The 22,517-nt window shown below is 42.5% G+C and overlaps 1 protein-coding gene across 1 annotated transcript in view; it reads right to left on the bottom strand.

The window, feature by feature from the left end:
• The window catches only part of mcama (melanoma cell adhesion molecule a), a 60,411-nt gene extending 38,566 nt beyond the window's left edge, over nt 1–21,845 (bottom strand). Inside the window, 1 exon segment of the mRNA XM_055148642.1 lies at nt 21,724–21,845. Coding sequence (XP_055004617.1) covers nt 21,724–21,784 — 61 coding nt within the window. The 5' untranslated portion in view covers nt 21,785–21,845.
• Between the last annotated feature and the right edge of the window lie 672 nt (nt 21,846–22,517).

Below are 22,517 nucleotides of genomic sequence, written 5' to 3'. Positions count from 1 at the left end.
GGATTGAAATTTCTGTCTTCTCTCAAATGCTAATGAAATGAATCTTGATGAAAACAAAGATGAGACAGACTGGTGTAGTAGATCAACATAAACTGTAGACTGTCCCACAGAGAAGCACAGGCTCTTTACTGTGGACACACACGCGCATACACACACACACACGCACACACACACGCATGCACACACACACACGCATGCACGCACGCACGCACACACACACACACAGTGAAGCACAGGCTCTTCATTAGAGGACGACTCTCAGTATTGATGCTCTAATCACATTAGAGAAGGACTGAGGACTGCAGTGTCTGCCTCACACCATCACTCACACACACACATACACACACACACACACACCCACGCACATACACACACACACACACACACACAGTGTAAACTCTAACCTGAAGCTGCTGAAACTGTCTGAACTTTAAACTCTGTTGTTGATACAAAAATAAAGTTCTGAGTTTTTCTGATTTTCCCAAAGCGAGGCAGGTCCCCACAACGCGAGTGTGTGTGCAGAGTGTGTCCTCACAGTGTGCTACATACTGTCCCACACACAGAGGGGAATGTCCTGTCCTTTTGTGTGGACGTCTCCTCTATGAGCTCATGTAAGTGACTCTGGGGCCACAGGGGACTGAGGGCCCGACTCTCACACACCTGCTGCTTTACAGCTCACCTCCAGAGCTCAGGTTCCACCACAGCCCGGCCCCCAGGGGCCCCTGTATTTATGTCCTGTCGGAGCTGAAAGACAAGCACACAGGAGCAGGGACATCACAGTCTGAGCTCCCTGTGCAAGAGCTGTCCAAAGAGGACGCTTTACACATACTGTCCCACACACTGTCCAGACTGTAGACAGTGGGGCAGGTCCCTGACCTGTCCCACAGGAGTGGGAGTGTCCCTGGCCTGTCCCACAGGAGTGGGAGTGTCCCTGGCCTGTCCCACAGGAGTGTCCCTGGTCTGTCCCAGAGTGTGACAGTGGAGTGGAGGCTGCAGGGAGCAGGGATGGGAGTGAAAAGGCGGGAGCCCCGGAGCAGTTGGTGTTGTGTGTCTGTGTAACTTGAGCTCAGACTAATCCTGCTTTGGCTCCTGAGCTCAGGGGCCCACAGAGAGGGGCCCCACAGAAGGGCCAGGTGTGAGCGACTGCTGCCCGAGCGTGGACACAGATAAAAGCCGGTCTCAGAGCCAGTCTCAGAGCACAGCAGCATGTCAATGAAGAGTCCCACCAGCACCCACGGGCCCTGCGCCAGCACCCACGGGCGCTTTGCCAACACTCACACTGTACTCCAGAGCCATGCGTCCCACAGATGTCCCCCAAACACGAGGACGGGGACAGACGGAAGGTCCCGCTTACAGCCATCTGTAGCAGCACTATCAGTCCATAATGAGCCCAGATTGAGTGTGTTTAATGAAGCACTGACACGAGCTGTTTAAAGACTCACTCCACTTCTGTGACACATGTTTACATCACCATGTTAACTTTGAGTGTTTGAAAAGTGATACAGTCATCCAAAACAACTCTGAACATGTTTTATAAGTTTTACTTTCAGTTTTAATGCTCTGAATTCCCCCTCCTTTTGCTCCCTGCATTAAGTCACTCCCCCTTCAGAGCGCTGTCACAATCAGCCTGCATCCCACTAATGAAACTACTGCACATCACATCAGGTTTGTCAAGTTGTGTACAGTTTCATATCATCTTTTTGTATATTCGTGGAGAATAGTCATGTGGGGGCATGAGTGACACAGACTTGTGGGCGGAGCCTTGTACAGAATCTTACATCTTACTCAAACACGTATGGATGACACATGAAACCTCTTGAGACATGTTTTTGATGAGGGAACATTATAACATGGTAGAAAGCACCTAAAAGATGGTTTAGCATAACACCCATCTTTAAGGAAATACCATTTGAACAATGAAGCATTTCTGTAACGTGAGGAGCTCTTGAGAGAATGAAATATCAGTCTCATGTTCACAAATGCATGTGATTCTTGGATTAGTTTAAAGCCCAGAAAAAGTTTAAAGGCTGTTTAAGAGCCCTGACACACTGCACAAGTGTTGATGTGTGAGCCTCAACAATTGTGAATGTTCCAGAGTATGTGTCAAATGTGCTCAATCTCAAATGGCTCCACATCCAGAGGTTATCTCCAGCCCCAGGACACTGCGCCTTTGTTTCCTCTCAGCCCAGACAGGAGCAGGGTGGGCAGGGTGACAGGAACAGGGTGGGCAGGGTGACAGGAGCAGGGTGGGCAGGGTGACAGGGGCAGGGTGGGCAGTGACAGGAGCAGGGTGGCAGGGTGACAGGGGCAGGGTGGGCAGGGTGGGCAGGGTGGGCAGGGTGACAGGGGCAGGGTGGGCAGGGTGCAGGGCAGGGTGACAGGGCAGGGTGGGCAGGGTGACAGGGGCAGGGTGGGCAGGGACATGGGTGTGAAGGATCGTAACATGTGTCCAGGGCCAGGGCCACACCTGTCGTCTGCTCGTCCACAGTCACACAAAGGCCACAGAAGAGGCTATAGGAGAGCCATAGGAGCCGGACATGACAGGGACAACTGTTGTGGCCGGCGCAGGGAGGGGGCTGTTTGAAAGACTCTGAATGTATGAAAGTTTGGTCACAGATAATGTCAGTGTCAAGTTTTAGTGTGAGAATGGAGATTGTAAAACATAAACTAGTGAATTGCTTCAACTTGTGAATGGAGCCTCCACTGGACTCAGTGTACAGCACACACCACAATATTCATCTAAAATGAAAACATAAGAAACAAATCAGCTGACTTCTGTGTTAGAAAAGTGCAGTTCCCAACAAAGCACCGTATGCTGAAGGTTCCTCTGTGGAGAACTGCACATCACACTAGAGCAGAGCATTATTTTCATTTGTATCAAAAGTAGAACAAGTATGTAGCACTGTCGAAAATGAAGGTTGCTCAAACATGCACAAATTATCCAAATACAACTTCAGAGAGAAAAAAACAATGAGAAGGAAAACAACCACAACATGGGGAAAGTTCATTTTACAGAGTAACTTTAAAGGGGAAAATAAAATGGACTTTTATAAGCTTTTTGAAGTTTGCTGTAGAGCTTCGGTAAATGTCGTCACACAATCCCAGCATGCACCATCACACTCTGACAGGGACAGCCACGGACAAGTCCCATGGAAACTCAGCTTTATCAGACATTCAGAGATTGTGGGTTATTGTTGCACACCAGGTGATTAGCACACACACTTCACAGCAGGAGCTCAAGATTCTGGTTCAATCCCCGGGTCATCCCCTTCTTTCTGTGTGGAGTCTGCATGTTCTCCCCGTGTCTGGGTGGATTTCCTCTTAATATGACCAGATAATCAAGTGTAGAAGAAAGCCCGGACCTTTTACTGGATTTACAACACTCCACACTGACAGAGAAGTGGATCTGTGCAGCTAAAGGGACAGCAGATATTTATGAAGATACAAAGAGAAAAAGAATAACACATCTAAAAATGCTCTGTAAAGCGTCTTCGTGACATATGTCTGTGAAAAGCACTATATAAATAAAGACTTAGTTACTTACAGTATGTATTTGTATTGATCTGGCCTTTTGATTTGGGAATGATTTATCCATAGTCTTACCCAGTGTCATAAAGATTTTTATATGAAAAACGATGTTAGGCTTGTGTATTTCCGAGACCATTCATTTTATTTATTTATTTATTTTCTCTTATTTGAATAAATACAAAATATATTTTAAATAACACAAATGTAATAATTCCAAGAGGATGTAAGCCCATCGTCTGTGTTTCAGGCTTCATTACAGTGAGTGGCATTTGTGGCACTGTGCCTCTTGGCAATGCACCATTAAGCAATCTGTTACCACGGCAGCAGAGAAAATGTCTGTGTGAGATCAGGGACAAGATTCACAAGTGATGAGGAATTAGATCCTTTAAGGGATAACAAAAACATGTCTGAAGAGTCATCTATGAAACTTTGAGTATTTTAGAGATCTCTCCTGGTCCCTATTCAATCCTGTACAAGGCTCCGCCCAGCAGCATACATCACCCATTCTCCCACATGACTATTCTCCATCAATACAAAAAAATATGATACAAAACAGTACAACGTGACAAACCTGGTGTGATGTGCAGTAGTTTCAGTAGTGAGATGCATACTGATTGTGTTGTGATAGTGCTCTGAAGGGGGGGTGAGATATTGTGGAGAGAAAGGGAGGGGAGACTCCTGCTAATAAATGTTTTTGGTGAATATAACATATTCAGAACAATCTAAGAAAACATGTTGATGCAAATCTGTTGTGTTGCACTTAATCCCCTGAACAAGTGAAATATCTTTAAAGAAATCTGATTGACTTAATAGTGATTTTGATGAAAGTGTTTGGGAATAAATCTGCACTGATGTTTGAATGGTCCGATTCAGCTCTAATTTGACATTTCAAACATGTAAAACAGGATCAACATTCAAGGGAAGACTGATATGAAATGATTAACTCTTAACTGAGTAACACATTCAAAGTGAGAGATGAGCAGTTGTGTCCTTGAGCAAGACACTTGACTCTCTATTGAACATGTCGACCTCATATTGTTATGTCCCTGTAAAACAGCAGTGATTAATGATGAGCTTCACCATGAGGCAGTGGACACGGTCACCTCTGGACCTGAAGCAGCTCTGTGCCTGTGTGTGCTCTATACTTCATTTCAGTTATACATTTTAAATCACAATATTCATCTAAAAGTAACAAAAGAAACAAGTGTGTTGATTTCTGCGTTGGAAAACTGCGGTGCCCAGTTTACGGCCAGACATGGCATCATCACAACAAAGCGACATCACACTAGAGAAGAAGCTTTTTTTTAAATTTGTGCCAAAATGAGTGCATAGTGCAGCAGAATCCTACATGTATCACAGATAAAAAATAAAACTTGAGATGAGAGTGTGTGCGTCACAGTGGGCTTGTACCGGTCGAGCTGAAATATAGTTAATATGATGAAGTGAGATTCAGGAGCAGGACCACGCCTCAGCCGCCCTCTCCTCTCACCAGCCAACCACAACTCACCTCCACCACACCTCTCATTTCCCAGAAGTCTATATGTAGCAGCCTTTCCCATCATCCCAGTTTGTCTCGGCGAACTCGACCCCACCCTCCCATCCCCTATTTTGTCTTTCAGTCATAAGGCCCCTACAAGGGGGGTCCCGTTCTGCCTGGGCCCATTGCAGATTGAGACGGAGCCCCCACCCATAGTCTCAACCCAGCCATCTCTGCCTCGCTTCGTACATTATCAATAAACTTCTTCGCACTATGTCGTTGTTGATTTGGTTCTAGCTAGTGAAAACAGGGTTAAATCTGAACAATGACATTTTGAATTCAGGAGAATAAAGATGACTCACACATGCACAAATACAAGTGCAGAGAAAACAACTATAACTCACTTTTGCAGAATATGTAGGTCTGATTTAAGGACAATATACATTAGATGAAGCTTTGGTTTTGAATGTGTTTACTGTCAATTCCAGCTTTTGGTGCTGTGATAATGACTCACACCACATTAAGAACATGTAGAAGTACAAAAGTTCACAGTGCACATTCCCACAGGGATCTTAAAGCTCCACTCTGGTTTATTGTGGTTGTCCTTACTCTGAGTGGGCTTGCATCTCCACAAACCTGACTCTTGTTTGGCCATGATGAAACCCTCCTCCCGCTTGTTTCCTTGGAAATGTTGTTCCTTTGGCTATAGTCGTCTAGCCAGTCTGGCACCACCTAGTGTCTCCGCTCAATTTAATTTCTCTCCAGCAACTAGGTCAGGAATCAGAATACACCAGATGGTCTGCAAAAACCCTGGAAGTGCGAGTTTGGGCAACAGCCAATCAACGAAGAGTCATATATTCAGTGTTGTCAGTGATTCCTGAGATCGAGGATTTAAAGCCGGAACAAAGAGAATGTTTGGTGAATTTCATCAAGGGAAAATATATTATTGTCCTTCTTCCTACGGGGTACGGGGGAAAAGTTTAATATACCAATTAGCCCCGTTAGCGGCGCATTACATACGTCATGATCAAACAACAGCGATTGGTTAAATGATAAAAAAAATACCGCCTACTGTCGAGCGAAAGATTTCCTAATGCTGCGAGGTCAGATGGTTTCTATGAAGTGAAACCGTCTGATGAATCAGGCTAATAGTCATCTGCAGTATGACATAAAACTTATCTCTCTCTTTGGTGAATGTTCCCAAGTATGGCTTTAACTTTCTGTTTCCATGGTGATGTGCCACTTCCAGAAAGTTACAGAATGTAGCTGTAACCTTTGAGTGAAATCTGAACTGTTACACTAATCAAAGAATCTCATGTATCTCAGAAAATATTTACAGCATTCTAAACTACAAGGATACGACCCCGTGGAGACACACGGACGGCATCTGTTTGTAGAGGTCTAAACTACAGGGTTAGCAAATTCTTTCCCAGAACGTAACAACATATTGTCGTTACAGAGGTCATCTTCAGACATACATCACTGTTACGTTTGTCAAATGTTCACTGCACAAACTCAAACAGTAGTACACTGGGACTGTAGTCGCCTAAAGACATGTACAGTCCATACCGTCCTGTCAACTACAAAGGGGCAAAAGATCTCAAAACTATTCTATATATCTCTGTATCTGACCCAAACTGCACTCACAAGACTACACCTGCAGGAGGAGTTCATGCCAAAACGACTATTTATGCAGAAAAAGTACTAGGAAACTGTAAAGTATTTATGTAAAGACAGATAGAACTTGTGAATCACGAGTTTAATTTGACTTTTTACAGAGAAATGACAAAAAAAACTAAATCTTCAGCTCACTCTCTCTTCTCCTTTCTGCAGTGTCCCATAGAAACCCTCATCATCTCAATAAAACAAAGAGTCGACTCATACAAACTTTGGTTTAAGACTCCATCCACAGATTCACTGTCTAAGCTAAACAACTGAAGGAACACAGTCCACATTTATATATTTATAAATCAATTCATTGTTCAGCTCTAATGTGCAGTAAGAGCTTCCAGATCGGCCAAAAGGACTGAGTAAAAATGTAAGCAGCCAACATTTTTTGTCCATAAATAATAAAATATTCAACATAAAACCAACAGCAGCACTGTGGACAAAAATCTGTGATATACTGAGAAATCGAACCCACAGCCAAGTCTGACTCAGAGCCCCTCCCCCTGTGTGTGTGTGCATCGTGTGTGTGCGTGCGTGTGTACTGCCTGCGTGCTCTGGAGCCAGGCCCAAGGCAGCTGCTCTGGAGTCTGTAGTTTGATCCCCGGCCGGCCTGTTGGGAGCAGAACTCGCTGCTATCGACTACAAAAAGCATAAAACCTGCAGCTCACACAAACCCAGAGAGCAGAGAGTACAAGGCTCCACCCACCCTCCGACTGCACACAGCAATGAACTCGCCAAGGAAAGTTCACTCCAAGCTTCAGTTTGGTTTAAGAATATTAGGGGATGTTTTTCACAATAACACATTTTAAAGTGTGATACAGTGCTTCAGAAAATACCATAAAATGTAAAATGAATAACTACCAGGGTTGTCAAAAGTACTGAAAATGAGATCAATACTAAAACTAGTATCGAATCTATATAATATAAGGCCACATGGGAATAGAGATGAAAGTACTACCATTTAGAGCTGAATATCACGGGTAAAGAGCGCTTCATCATTGTGGTATTAGAATCAGTACTGAGTATTGAAAGTAGTAGAAGAAAGTAGGAAACAATGTATTTATATAAAGACAGATTCATTTTACACATAAATGCTAAAAAAAATCTCAAGTTCTGCTAGAGGTCCCCCTGTCCCGGTGCAAACAATGGGGTGACCGTTCTTTTGCAGTGGCAGTCCAAAACTCTGGAACTCTTTGCTGATTGACTTACGATCCATCCATGACTTGTCTCTGTTCAAAGCCAAACTTAAAACCTACTTATTTAGAATGACTTTTAACACTTAGGCTACGTTCAGACTGCAGGGCTTAACGCTCAATTCCGATTTTTTTGTGAAATCCGATGTTTTTGCGAGGTCGTTCACATTTCCAATTACATGTGACTTGTATGTGACTCCAGTGTGAACGTTAAACGGCCCGAAAGTGTCCCACATGTGACACTGGAGACACGACGACGTCAACCGCAGCGACCGTGCTCTGTGTTTACGGAAGTTGTCAAAACATGGACGCATCATTGAGCACCTGGAGATTTTAAAGTTCCTCTCGTACCGGAGCCAGAACATGAACAACTTACTTGTTTTAAGGAGGAGAAGGACGAGGTTTTTGGCCGTGGTGTTTTGTGGGGCAGCGGCAGCGACGTCCGTTGAAAGGAACGTGTGGATGTGGAGACGGAGCCAAGAGTGGTGAGTGGTGATGTGCTTCACTTCAGTGACACGGAGTTCATTAACAATTTTCACCTACTTCAGTGCAGAATAGTGACGCTTGTGGCTTGGATGGATGCACTTTGGCCGTTCAGACTGAAGTCACATGTCAAAAGATCAGATATGTATCGGTTTCAGGAGCACATATCCAAGTGTCCTGGGTCACATTTGAAAAAATTGGATTAAAAGATCAGATACAGGTCACATAGAGGCCAAAAAATCTGATTTGGGTCACTTCAGTCTGCAGTCTGAACGCAGCCTTAGTGGCCCTGTGACACTTTCTTTATTTTAATGGTGTAATGTGCTTTGTTGCTTTGTTTGTATGATGTTTATAGTTTTTTATCCTGTTTTAATGTTGTACAGCACTTTGGTCGGCTTTGGTCCTTGGAAAGTGCAATAGAAATAAAGTTTGATTGATTGATTAATTGATTCTGCACGTATCATTAACTAATATCCTTCATCCTAGAAAAGGCTGGTGCCATCTAGTGCCTCTGCTCAATTTCATTTATCTCCAGTGACTAGGTCAGGATTCAGAATACAATAGACGGTTCACAAAAACCCCGGAAGTGCGAGTTCGATCACCAGCCAATCAGCCAATCAGTCGGAACAAAGAGAATGTTTGGTGAATTTCATCAAGAGGAAAGACGTTATTGTCCTTCTTCCAATGGGATTTGGGAAAAGCTTAATATAGCAGTTAGTAGTGGTGGGCGATATCGCGATATTTTAAATATATCGAGATATTTTTTAAACTCGATATGGATTCTGACATATCGATATAATGCTTATATTCAATTCTGATTTCGCCGCTTCACTTGTTTGCCTTCCTGATTTTTCTTGCGTGTGTCTCATTCACTCTTCACTACCGCCATGAACGCCCAAAGTTGATGCCAGTGAAAAGCTTCTAGCACCACAAACCTTTCCCACCATTTACAGACAAGACCATCAGCAGCACATCCTCTGTCAGAGAGAACACTCATATTCCACCGAGTTGTGTCCTTTAGTCCAACAGAATGCAAATTGCAAATGAGCCATGATGTTTTAAGTTTTGTTTCTGTAAAACGTAAACACATGTGGCAAAGCTGCATTAAACACATTATAATATCAAACAGGCTGATGAGGCTCTAGAGTCGTTATGGTTTAAATGTTATAAAGTTCAGTCATGTAAAGTTTATTTATGCAGAAGATTTTAATGAATAATCTGCTGCAGTGTAACTTGTACAATAGTGTTTGGAAACATTGGGTTTGATCTGCAGTGGATTGTGGGAAACCTCAGAGCTCCTCACTGCTGGATACAAACATGGATCTGTTAAAATAATGAACCTCCTGAGCTTCTTCTGCAGAAGGAGCTCATAGTTATCATACGGTCCACAGAGTTAATGCAAAGATGAGCTTGAGTTGAGTTGTTTTATTTATGAATGAAAAGAAGGAAATATACATACTTTGTTTTATTTTACAGTTAAATTATTATTTATGTAATCAGGGATTTTTTTGTAATCTTAAATCTGGCAGAAGCACTTCAATTAAAAAAAGACCTTGTGGAAGTTGGCATATTTGTTTTTGCAGTAGTTTTGGGGAGTTATTTTTCCTGTACATATATCCAGATATATATCGTATATCGAGATATAGCAAAATATATCGAGATATATTTTTGCTACATATCGCCCAGCCCTACCAATATCTGGGTTTCATGTGATGTCACAGGGCAGCACGCAAAATCAGATGGAGGGCAGGAAGTGAACTGACTGGAGGAAAATGCTGATGTGTTCTGTAGTTTACGGCTGTGCCAATCGTTCTAACCGAGAGAAGGAAAAGCGATTTTTTTAGAGAACCGAATACAGTCGTCCACAAAGGTCAGAAATGGGAAAAGCTGACAGAACAACGCCGTAAAAAGTGGATTACAAACCTGTTTACGGTCGGGAGGAGCAGAATTCGCTAATGCTCGTGTCTGCAGTGACCACTTTGACAAAGGTTTGTTACAAAGCTAAATTGTTTTTTGTGGTTTACCTAAACATAAACGAATCATTAACGACTAACAGCTAACGACATTTGTTGACATGAAATAGTTCAGATAGAGGTCACTGCTGATACACTGCAGTTTTTCCCATAACAGTCGATACACATAAAATAAGAGAAACACTCACCCCGGCGAAGACCAAACCATAATTATCATTTAGGCGTTTTGCACCGAGGTTGAGGACCCATCCACTGACAAAAAAAGTTCTATGCCTCCAAACTTTTGTACGTCTTCATCTGTTGTCTGGTGTAGAACGATGTCTGAAGAGCTAAATAATTCGTGATCTCCTCTGCCTCGACTGTCGGCAAATCTTTTACTTTGGTTGAAAATTCTCTCATTTTCAATAAGATCAGGGTCACACTCAATATATTTGTCGACTAACTGCTCGTACTTTTGCCTTGCTACTGGCTCTAAATCCTGACAATAAGAACTCTTCTCCATATCTGTGTTCTCCAGAGCCGTGTTTGTCGTGTTTGTCTTCACTTCCTGCCCTCCACCTGAAATTCGCGCATCATCGTGATCACGTGACTGAAACCCTCCTATTACCCCCATTAGCGGTGCATTACATAAGTCACAACCAAATAGCAGCGATTGGTTAAATGACCTCTGCGAAGTCAGCCGGTTTGTACGAAGTGAAACAAAGTGAATCGGCTACCTACATCCTGTAGCTCAGACAAACATGTCCAGTCCACACATCCACAGCGCTCAGGTTCAAGGGCCTGACCTCATTTATTTCTTCTTTATTTGCACAAAATGCGTCTGTCTTTTAAATGTTTGATAATGCAAAATGCTGCACTGGTCTCTGAAAGCTGTGAAAAGTGCTTATAAACTCATCGTAGTGAATAATTAGGATGCTCAGGATGCAGAAAGTAAGTGAGGAGGAACTCTGAACTACTGCAAACTGTTCACTCAAGTAGTTCTGTTTTAAAGACACACAGACACAACGCCTTTAATGTGAATAAAAGCTGCTGACCCTGCAGTTTACACCAGACATGTTCTGAAATGCATCGGCTTCTTGGGTTTATTGGACAGATTTCAGTCTTCTCCCAAAAACGAATAAATAAACAAAAAACAATTGCAATGTCTGTTTGTGATTACATCCATTTTCCATGCTATAAATCCAGGAATCATCTACATGGGCTGGAAACAAGATGAACTACAGTAGGTGGGATTAGACCTCAGCAGGATGTCAAAAGCAGTATCTGTTTTTCAAATCAGATACTAATCCATATGAAAACTAAGTACTTATTTGAGCAGGTATCAATACTAAAAATGCCCAGAAATGAACCTTTCCTGAATGATGTTGAGCTGTCTCAGAACAAGTAGAAGAGCACATAGACTAATATACACCCATGGACACTATGAACCGACTGCACCACTGATGATTACACAAACACAAAGATATGAAGAAAAAGAAAGAGGGTTTTATTATTGTGGTATCAGAATGGGTATTGAGTATCAAGTCTGTTCCTTAGTACAGAAATTGAGCTTGAACTGTTAGTATCATGACTGCACTTCTCACATCGAAACACCAGTGTACGCAGACCCTGGAGAGAGCTGGAGTGTCTTGCCCAAGGGTACAGCAGCAGAATGTGTAGGTGGCACGGACAATATGTTTCTGAACAGTGAGAACACACTGCACTCTGTCACAGCACCTTTTTCACCTTTTCATTATTTTCTGGTTAAAGTGGTGATTTTTCTTCCATTTACTCCATTTACCTCCCTTTGCTCCCCAAGTCACTCCCCCTTCAGAGCGCTAGCACAACACAATCAGCGTGCATCTCACTCATGAAACTGAGCCCGGTCAAGTAGAAGTAAACAGCAAGCTCAAAAAATCAAGTTAATGCATTTGATATAAACATGTATTGAACAGATACATATGTACTCTAGTTTATGAAACTGTTGACCTTTTTTCTGTACCATTTTTGGTTCTAAAGTTTCATACATTTTAAAAAGACCATGTATGAAACATGGAACAAAAATTATTTCCCAAATTTCAAAGACCTGCAAATCATGTAAATAAATGGATGTATTTCATCATATCTTGTGTTATTCCATCTCTGAACTGTTGATGAAGGTACATGATTTAAAAAAAAAGTATTTAAAATGATAAAAATTTGCTTGGAAGGACTGACATATTTTATAGAAATAGTTTCCTTTCATTTTGAAGTAACATTAAAGTATTTGAAAGAAAAAACTGACAAATTATGCAACATCATGCACCATCTACTTGTTTGCACAATTTTCCCTCCATTACCATGACCTTTCTTAATAAAAAATCTCATTACTCAAAAAGTAAAAGATTTTTCAACCTAATCTTGTACCATATGGTAGAAAACTATATGAAGTAGGGCTGGGCGATATGGATCAAAAAATATATCTTGATATATTTTGCTATATCTCGATATACGATATATATCTCGATATACGTTCAAGAAAAAAATAACCCCCTAAAACTGAAAACTGCAAAAACAAATCTGCCAAATTCCACAAGGTCTTTTTTTTTTTTAATTAAAGTGTAAGAGGTTGGCAGTTCATATAGGAACATTTAAGATTACAAAAAACCCTAATTACATAAATAATAATTTAACTGTAAAATAAAAGAAATAATACATATTTCCTTCTTTTCATTCATAAATAAAACAACTCAACACAAGTTCATCTTTGCATTAACTCTGTTGTCCAAACCAGAACCATAACCATGAGCTCATTTAGCAGAAGAAACTCAGGATGTTCCTTATTTCAATAGATCCATGTTATTATCCAGCAGTAAGGAGCTCTGAGGTTTAATCCCACAATCCACTGCAGATCAAACCCAACGTTTCCAAACACTATTGTACAAGTGACACTGCAGCAGATTATTCATTAAAATCTTCTGCATAAATAAACTTTACGATACATAAAGCATAACGACTCTAGAGCCACATCAGCCTGTTTGCGATAATAATGTGTTTAATGCAGTTTTGCGCACGTGTGTTTACATTTTACAGAAACGAAACTTAAGTGCATGGCTCATTTGCATAAACAGCACTTCTCACGCAGCTCAGCTCGTTTAGCTTCTTTCGGGCTAAAGGACGCGACTCGGTGGAATATGAGGATGTGCTGCTGATGTTCTTGTCTGTAAATGGTGGAAAAGGTTCGTGGTGCTTGAAGCTTTTCACTGGCACCAACTTTCGGCGTTCACGGTGATAGTGAGGAGTGAAGGAGACACGAGCGAACAAAGTCAGGGAGGCGGAGGCGACGAGAGAGAAGACAAACAAGCGAAGCGGCGAAATCTAAATTGAATATAAACATTATATCGATATATAAGAATTCATATCGAGTTTAAAAACTATACTCGATATATTTAAAATATCGATATATCGCCCACCCCTAATATGAAGCAAATATTCAAACCAGTTTGTTAAGGATATGGAAGTGAGAACCACTAGTTATCACTGTTTGGATTTATTGCCCAAAAAGTGCTGCATATTTCATTCCCTCCGTTACCGACATGAGTTTTTTTATTTTTTGTCAACAACTTGAAAGAATATCACAGGTTTAACTTGACCCTGTTGGAGTGTAACTCTGTCCTACATTCTGATACTTTACTTATTTCAATAGTCCCTCTAGTTTCTGAATAAGAGACATTTGAATGTCAAAAATCTGCCCCTGTTTCCCTCCGTTACCACTTGACCGGACCCAACTACTACTACATCACATCAGGTTTGTCAAGTTGCTGTGTACAGATTAGTATCATGTTTTTGTGTATTTATGGAGAATAGTCGTGTGGGAGCCTGGGGGATGTAGGCTTGTGGGCGGAGCCTTGGACAGAACCTTACAGCTGACCTTAACTAGATTACAAACATGTATGGATGACATCTAAAACCTCTCCAGGCTTGTTTTGGATTGTAACATGGTAGAAAACTGAACTGCATGATATCCCGTCTTTAGTAGAGACGTTATAGAACAGTAATGATTCGAGCGGGGCTTATGAAAAATAGACTTTCTGTCATGTTCTAATGTCTCTCATCACAAACATGGCCGTCTACATGAGCGCCACAGACACGGGGAGCCTCTCTGCTTAATGAGAGTGCTCTGTCCTGGCCTCGAGCCACTGTTCACTTTAATGGTGGGGGCCCATTGATTAAAGATGTCCGCCTTTGTGAGGGGCCCTGCTCCAGTGTGTGCGGCGCGTCTCAGTCACACCAGTGGATTTACAGGTGCTTCAGTCTGCCATTGAATCTGACCCAAACTGCTTTCACTTTACTGCTGCGTTACAAAAGGACGGTCTATTCTTCAGCTAACACACTCCAGATAAGGGTCCTCGAAATGTCAAAAAGCAGATACTAATCCATACTATAAAACTATTGAAACGAGATTCTCATTTGAGCATGTATACTGAAAAAGTCACATTCACAGGACAGAAATGAATCTTTCACACATTTCACACACACACACATAGCTAAGGCTACGCTCAGACTGCAGGGCTTAACGCTCAATTTGTTTTTTTGTTTTTTTGTGAAATCTGATTTGCTCGCGATGTCGTTCATGTTTCTGAATTAAATGTGACTTGTATGTGATCTCCAGTGTAAACTTTAACCGCCCCAAAAGTGTCCTGCATGAGCACTGGAGGACATGATGACGTCACAAGCAGCGAGTGTGCTCAGTGTTTATGGAAGTCGCCTAAACGTGAACGCAGCATTGACCTGGAGATTTTAATGATGCTGTTGTACCGGAGCCAGAACATGTCCAGATGATTTGTTTTAAAGAGGAGATTGAGAAGGAGAAGGAAGGAAGAAGTTTTTGGTCGTGTCGTTTCGTGGGGCAGTGGCAGCAATGTCCGTAGAAAGAAACATGGGTGCGGAGTCACAGCCGAGAGTGGAGGGATTGATCTGTGCTTCACTGCTTCACACGGAGTTCCAACATAATTTTCGTATGACGGGAAAATCATTTGTGTACATTTATTGAACCACTCTCACAGGAGGAAACACGTCTTTGGCAGACAATTTCAGTGAGCAAACGTGTCGATGTATTGCTCTATTGGCTGACAGTAGGAGCCTGTTACCGTGTTGTTGAGACGTGTAGGTGGATGAATGTGACCTGTCCGTTCAGACTGAAGTCACATGTCAAAAGATCAGATATGTATCAGTTTTAGGTGCACATATCCAAGTGGTCTGGGTCATATTTGAAAAAATCTGATCTGTGTGGTTCAGACTGTCATTAAAAGATCAGATACAGGAGCATAGGAGTGAAAAAAATCAGATATGAGTCACTTCAGGCCGCAGTCTGAAAGTGAAGTGAAGAGTTTTTATCATTGTGGCATTCAGTATCAAGTCTTTTCCTTAGTATCTGTAAATTTGTTTCAGTATCGTGACAACACCACTCCAGACCTCCTATCTGCTGTTGCCCCATGTATATCCTAATAAAGCCTAATCCAAATAAACAAATTATTTAACTGATTAATCGACTAAATGAGGTCTACAGTCGTGTTCATGATGTTTGTGTTCACCTGAGACTTGGATGAGGTTCAAGTTTAGAACAAAGTGTCAATAGACCAGGGGTGCTCGGACTCGTGTTTGGACTCGGTCTTGTCTCTCACTCAAGGTCTGACACTCAACAAGTGTGATCATATTTCATTACGGCCGCTGCTGTTGGTAATAAACTTGTAGCGGATGCAGGAGCGTGTGGGGCGTCTCAGTGCAGCCTGTGCGCTCATTTGAAACCCGCGGAGACTCTACGGCACATCACAAACACACACGCTCCCTATGCACGGCTCGTCTGCGACAGCGTGTGCCCTCGTGTACCAGCGTGCATCACAGGGCAGGTTCAACTTCCTAAACATCCTACCTGTCCATCTGCCTCACGTCAGCACGCCGCCCCTCGCCTTTTCACGCTCTCGCTCCTTCCTGCGTACAGCGAACACAAGCCCCTCCCACAGTGCGGCTGATTAGAAGAACAAGACCAAACGTGAAGCCAGTCTAAATTTGTGTTCCAGTGTTGGCACAAAGCAGGTCTACAGCATAGAGCGGATCTACAGAACAGACCTACTGCCACATTTGGCTGAAGTTTGTCTAACAAAAGTGCACAAATGCATCTGTGTTTGTCACGATGTGCGTTTGGTTTGGTAAACGTGCAGAGGCTGGTAAATATCACTGCAAAACCAGAAAAGAATGTAACTCCAGTTTGGAACTTTAAAAAACAGGTTTAAAAATCTTCCTTCACTTTTTTTCACAGTTTTGTGTAAAGTGCCAGAGGAAGTTCTCTTAAAGAAGAGGTTCTCAAACTGTGGGTGAGGGTCCAAAAAAGGGGCACAGAGTGTTTCAGTGCAGTTTGCTTGGCTTTGTATTAGGTAGATCTTTATGACTTGGTCATTTTGTAAGTAACTCGCATGCTGAAAAAGTGTGAGCACCCTTGCAATAGACTATAAAATAAAACACAAAAGAAAAAACAAAAACTTTATACCCTTATGTAGGTGATTACATGACCCTAGATGTATTATAGTTTTAAAAAAGGGGGCATTACACTTCTAAAGATGGAGTATTTGACTTCTATGGGGTATTAACTGAAAATGCGATATTTGACAAAAACAACAGGCTCTCAGTCTCCTCTGCCTTTGCTCTCCACATTAAGTCACTCCCCCTTCAGAGCACTATCACAACACAATCAGCGTGCGTCTCCCCAACAAAACTACTTCACATCAGGTTAATTTTGCATAATACCCCCACTTTAAAGAATATATATTTGATATTGTAATTCTGCAACAACTGTGTAAAGTTCTGGGTTATACTTTTCTGTATCTCACATTATAGACAAAACGTGACATTTGACTTTATGTCCAACACAGTTATTATATCTGTTGTTAAAGTGGACCGAGGCAGAGAGAGTTAGAGCCTGCTGCACTCTGCTGCTTTATTCTGATGTCGTCTGCTTTAATCCAGTTTAGATCTGTGCTGCAGACCTGCTTTACAACCTGTTTATTCATAGCTTAACTTAAAGAAGGGGTTTATGCAGTTTTTGTTGTTATTGTTGTTGTTTAGCTCTGAAGAGGTTTTAGATGTCATCCATACATGTTTGAGTAATTTAGTGATCTCTCCCGGGTCCTGTTCAAACCCTGCTTACAGTTGTAAAGGAGAAATTCAATTTGTCAACTGGACAAACATTTACTTAGGTTGAAAATGTTTCACAACTCATCCAAGCTGCATCTTCACTTCTGGTCAGATGCTGCAGGACACAGCCTATTATCAGCCTGCACACTAGTAGAGTGTTAGGCTGCATTCAGACTGCAGACTGAAGTGACCCAAATCTGATTTTTTGGCGTCTATGTTCCTGTATCTGATCTTTTAATGACAGTCTGAACGACGCAGATCCGATTTTTGGATATGTGCTCCTAAAACCGATACATATCTGATCTTTTGACATGTGACTTCAGTGTGAACGGCCAAAGCGCATCATCCGACCTACATGTTCTCAACAAGACACAAGCGTCGCTATTCTGCGCTGAAGTAGGCGAAAATTGTTAATGAACTCCGTGTCACTGAAGTGAAGCACATCACCACTCACCACTCTTGGCTCCGTCTCCACATCCACACGTTCCTTTCATCGGACGTCGCTGCCGCTGTCCCACAAAACGCCACGGCCAAAAACCTCATCCTTCTTCTTCTCAATCTCCTCCTTAAAACAAGTAAGTTGTTCATTTTCTGGCTCCGGTACGAGAGGAACTTTAAAATCTCCAGGTGCTCAATGCTGCGTCCATGGTTGGACAACTTCCGTAAACACAGAGCACGCTCACTGTGGTTGACGTCGTCGTGTCTCCAGTGTCACATGTGGGACACTTTCGGGCCGTTTAACGTTCACACTGGGGATCACATACAAGTTGCATTTAATTGGAAATGTGAATGACCTCGCAAAAACACCGGATTTCACAAAAAAATCGGAATTGAGCGTTAAGCCCTGCAGTCTGAACGTAGCCTTAGATTCAGAGTAGTTTCAGTGTAGTTAGCTGCTCCCTTCAGGCAGATATAAGGAAGTGTCGTCCAGCGTCTGAAGAAGCAGCTTGAAGAAGCAGCTTGGATGAACGTTTTCTTTTCGAACTAAATAAACGTTTGTCCATTTGACAAACTGAATTTCTCCTTTGCCATGAATTCTACCTGGACGACTGAGGGATTCTACACACCTACTTGCAGTTAGTTGTAAGATTCCGTACAAGGCTCCGCCCACAAGCCTACATCACCTGTTCCCCACACAACAATTCTCTATCAATATACAAAAACATGATGCAAAACCATACACAGCAACTTGATGTGACGTGCAGTAGTTTCATTAGCAGGACGCACGCTGGCTGTGTTGTTGTAGCGCTCTGAAGGGGGAGTGACTTGACTCGGGGAGCAAAGTGAGGGAGGACTCAGAGCATCAAAAACAAAACGGAAACTTATAAAACATATGAATATGTTGTTTTGGGGGGAATATTTCATTTACAAAAAGTGAACATGGTAATTAAATATGTTCTGTGTTACAGTTAATCCCCCACAGAAGTCAAATACCAACTCTTTCACCATGTTTGGATTAGTCCTCATTTTTATTTTTATCTAGTTCAGTCCAAGTTTATTTCATCTTTTACTGACTTGGTGCTAATCTTGGTTTTGGTCCAAGTCTAGTCCTGCTTCAGTAGGTTTCCCGGCTCCTGTTTAGTCCTGGTTTAAAGCAGATTTATTGTGCTTGTGTCTGCTTTGTAGTTATAATCTGTGCATATATGGATCATTATGTTATCATTTGGACATTTTAAATCACAATATTCATCTAAAACAACTAAATAAAAGAAACAAGTCTGATGATTTCTGTGTTAGAAAACTGTGGTGCCCAGTGGGAGATGACGTCACTGTAAATGTCATCACAACAAAGCGCCGCATGCTGTGGCCCCTCCTGTGGCCCCTCCTGTGGCCCCTCCTGTGGACAGCTGCACATCCTACATGTACCACCGATAAAGAAAATAAAAGTGGAGAAGGAGGTGCGTGCATCACAGTGGGTGAAAACAGGAGTCAATCTGAGCAATGACGTTTTGAATACAGTTGAATAAAGACTTTAAACAAACATGCATGAATCACTGTAAACACAACTGCAGAGTCAATGAGAAGAAACATACTAAAACTCTAAACATGGTTAAAAGATCAAGACAGCAGACCAGACAGACCAGTGGAACCAGGGCCTACGTCCTTCTACAGCCTGTGTCCTTCTACAGCCCGTGTCCTTCTACAGCCCGTGAGCTTCTACAGCCCGTGAGCTTCTACAGCCCGTGAACTTCTACAGCCCGTGAGCTTCTACAGCCCGTGAGCTTCTACAGCCCGTGAGCTTCTACAGCCCGTGAGCTTCTACAGCCCGTGAGCTTCTACAGCCCGTGAGCTTCTACAGCCCGTGAGCTTCTACAGCATACATCCTTCCACAGCCTGTGTCCTTGTACAAGTTCAAAGAGTAGAACCCGAGACGTGGAGCCCTAATCCCAAAACAGACAGCTTTGCCCCCGACAGAGGGGGCAGGATTAGGCCCATAACCCAATTAAGAGCCGGACAGGAGGGGACAGGTCTGGAGGGGACAGGTCCGGGAAAAGACAATGTTATGCCGACTTCTGCCTGCAGAGAAATGCATCTCCATTCCCCGATTTGCAATGAGAGCAGCTTTTGTGGTTCAATATTCTTTAAAGGGCCTTTTCTGATCTGTTCTAATGTTTCCTCATCACAAACACACCTGGAGTTTTGTTTTGATTCATTCACACATAATTAACACATAAATCCTGAATATTTAGGCACAAAACACTTTGCACTTTGAAAACACTTCCAACTTGTGATGCCATGGTAATACAGGAAGTGCTCCACTGTGTTTTTAAACACCACACACCTTCATTTGAATCATTTGGGTGATTTCAGCCCTGGGATTTCAAATCTTTACTAAACATAAGGTAAAAAGTAGCTGTTAATTTGACAGCTACCTAGGAATGGAACAATATCTGAAATATCGTATCTTCAAAAGTGTCACAATAATATCGAGAGCTGTCACAGTATATCGGATTACAAGTTCCTTTGCATAAATGCATTGTTTTTTAGTAGGAACAGCTATTAAACATCAGGAACTACATGTCCCATGATTCATTTCAGCTCAGACAACATGAAGAAATACATTTTTTAGTTGAATTCTTGAGATTCTGACATTAATAATTAAAAGCAAAAAAGTGTCTTATCTAGAATTATACTTGCCACTCCAAAATATCGGAAGAAATATCATACTGTGAAATGCACATAGTGATAATATCGTCCCGAGAGGTTTGGATATCGTTACATCACTACAGCTACCACTTTATGACATCACAAGGTGGAACAGTGCAGTTTGAGCTTTGGAGATGTAGACAGAGAAATAATAAAGGGTGTGAATGAAACAAAATATGACTTTATCACGAGGAAACATTATAACAGAGATTGGAAAGTGTAACATGAACCCTTTAATATCATGTTCAGACAAAAGTGCAAACTGAACACTGCAGAAATACGCTTTGTTGTAACCCAAAAAACTCTACGACTTCTGTATGTTTTGTGCATGATCTTGGTATGTAGCAACACAGAGAGTAGAAAGTCGGTTCTGGGCAGACAGAAGTGGCTCTAACACCGGTCACAGCGGTTCGGGCCCTCCCACTGGAGCGACCCGAGCGCGTGGGAGGACCGTCCTGGAAAAGCACTTTGCGGGACGGGTGACTGTGAGTGAGGGAACGGCTGCGGTTTGGAGCGGCGTTGTTACGGGCCGAAAGCGCAATAACAGCGCGAGGGTGGCACGCACGGGGGTCATGTTTTCGGACTGAAGCTGTTTCTCCCGTTTCTCCGAGTCGAGCCGAGTTACGCTATTTCTGTTTGTGCTCAAAGCGTGCGCAGAACGTCAACAGTACGCGTGCACTTGAGACACGATATGCACAAAAAAATCACCTTTTTACAAATTCATCAGGAATGTGCTCAAATGTGCCTTTTAGCTGAGGTTCATATCTAGCACAAAGCATAAACGTACGTGCAGAAATATCACTTTATTCCATTGTTTGTGAGATTAAAAGACGCTTGTTATTCGGGTTAATTTAAAGAAATAGTTGAAGCATCATTCTAGACAATACACTCGATATTCTGATTTGACAAAAGCCCCAAACTCTATGATCAACTGCCCAACATCTTCCAAAAGCTTCTCCTAACAGCGACTGTAAGCTGCACATCGTGATCATGAGCGCAGGGTCCGCGGTGCTCCAGCCAGACTCGCAGACACCGCGCTGTTGCTGCACACTAGACTCGCCGTAAACTTTGTGCTGAAAAGCCCCGGGACGGAGCAGACACTCACCGCTGTGCAGGAGGCAAACGTGCACCAAGACGAGCGCCAGTCCTCTGGGGAGAAGAGCCATGTTTAACCCGGAGCCGGACAAATCCACTGCGTGTTCCGTGCGCTCTGCTCCGGTCCAGTCCAAAGCCAACTCTGCAGTGTGGATGAGAGCTGCGCGGGGCTGCACCGGGAGGCTGAGCGCGGGAGGGGGCGGGGGAGGGAGGAGGGGCACGACCCGGGGGGGGGGGGGGGGGGGGGGGGGGCAGGACTGCAGACTGACAGACTGGACAAACGGATGTTAATTTTTTTGTTTTGTTTGTGTGTTTCTTCCCTGAATTAACATTCCCTGTTCATGTTCTAATGCTGTTATTTCATCAAAAACATACATACACATATTAGGGAGGTCCAAAAAAATATTTTTTCAGGTTCTCTAGATTAGAATCTTGCGTTTGGTTCCATATCTGGCCAAAATGTTTGGATCCAAATTTTATGCAAATTAATGAATATTTAGAGGTTTGCTCAACACACTTGAAAATTGCCCTCTAGCCTAAACTCTAAAACAGAACCAAATAAATAAGGCCTATTCCAATAATTTGTCATTTTATTCTGGAAATACAAAGTGAAACTTGCATAAAAATGACTTAGAAAGTCCAAAAAAGTTACTTTGAAAGTCCAGCTCCACTGTGTCTTTGTTGGCAATAGACTTCAACAAAACACAACTCCAGGTTTGTTTGTGATGAGGAACAAACTTTATTGATCTACAAGGAAATGATTTGGACACAGGAGTCACACATCACAATATAACAGAATAACAA

Source organism: Boleophthalmus pectinirostris, unplaced genomic scaffold (genome assembly GCF_026225935.1).
Source record: "Boleophthalmus pectinirostris isolate CB_2022bp ecotype Guang Dong unplaced genomic scaffold, ASM2622593v1 HiC_scaffold_12, whole genome shotgun sequence".
Classification (NCBI taxonomy): Eukaryota; Metazoa; Chordata; class Actinopteri; order Gobiiformes; family Gobiidae; genus Boleophthalmus; species Boleophthalmus pectinirostris.
This window is presented reverse-complemented; position numbering and strand designations above follow the sequence as displayed.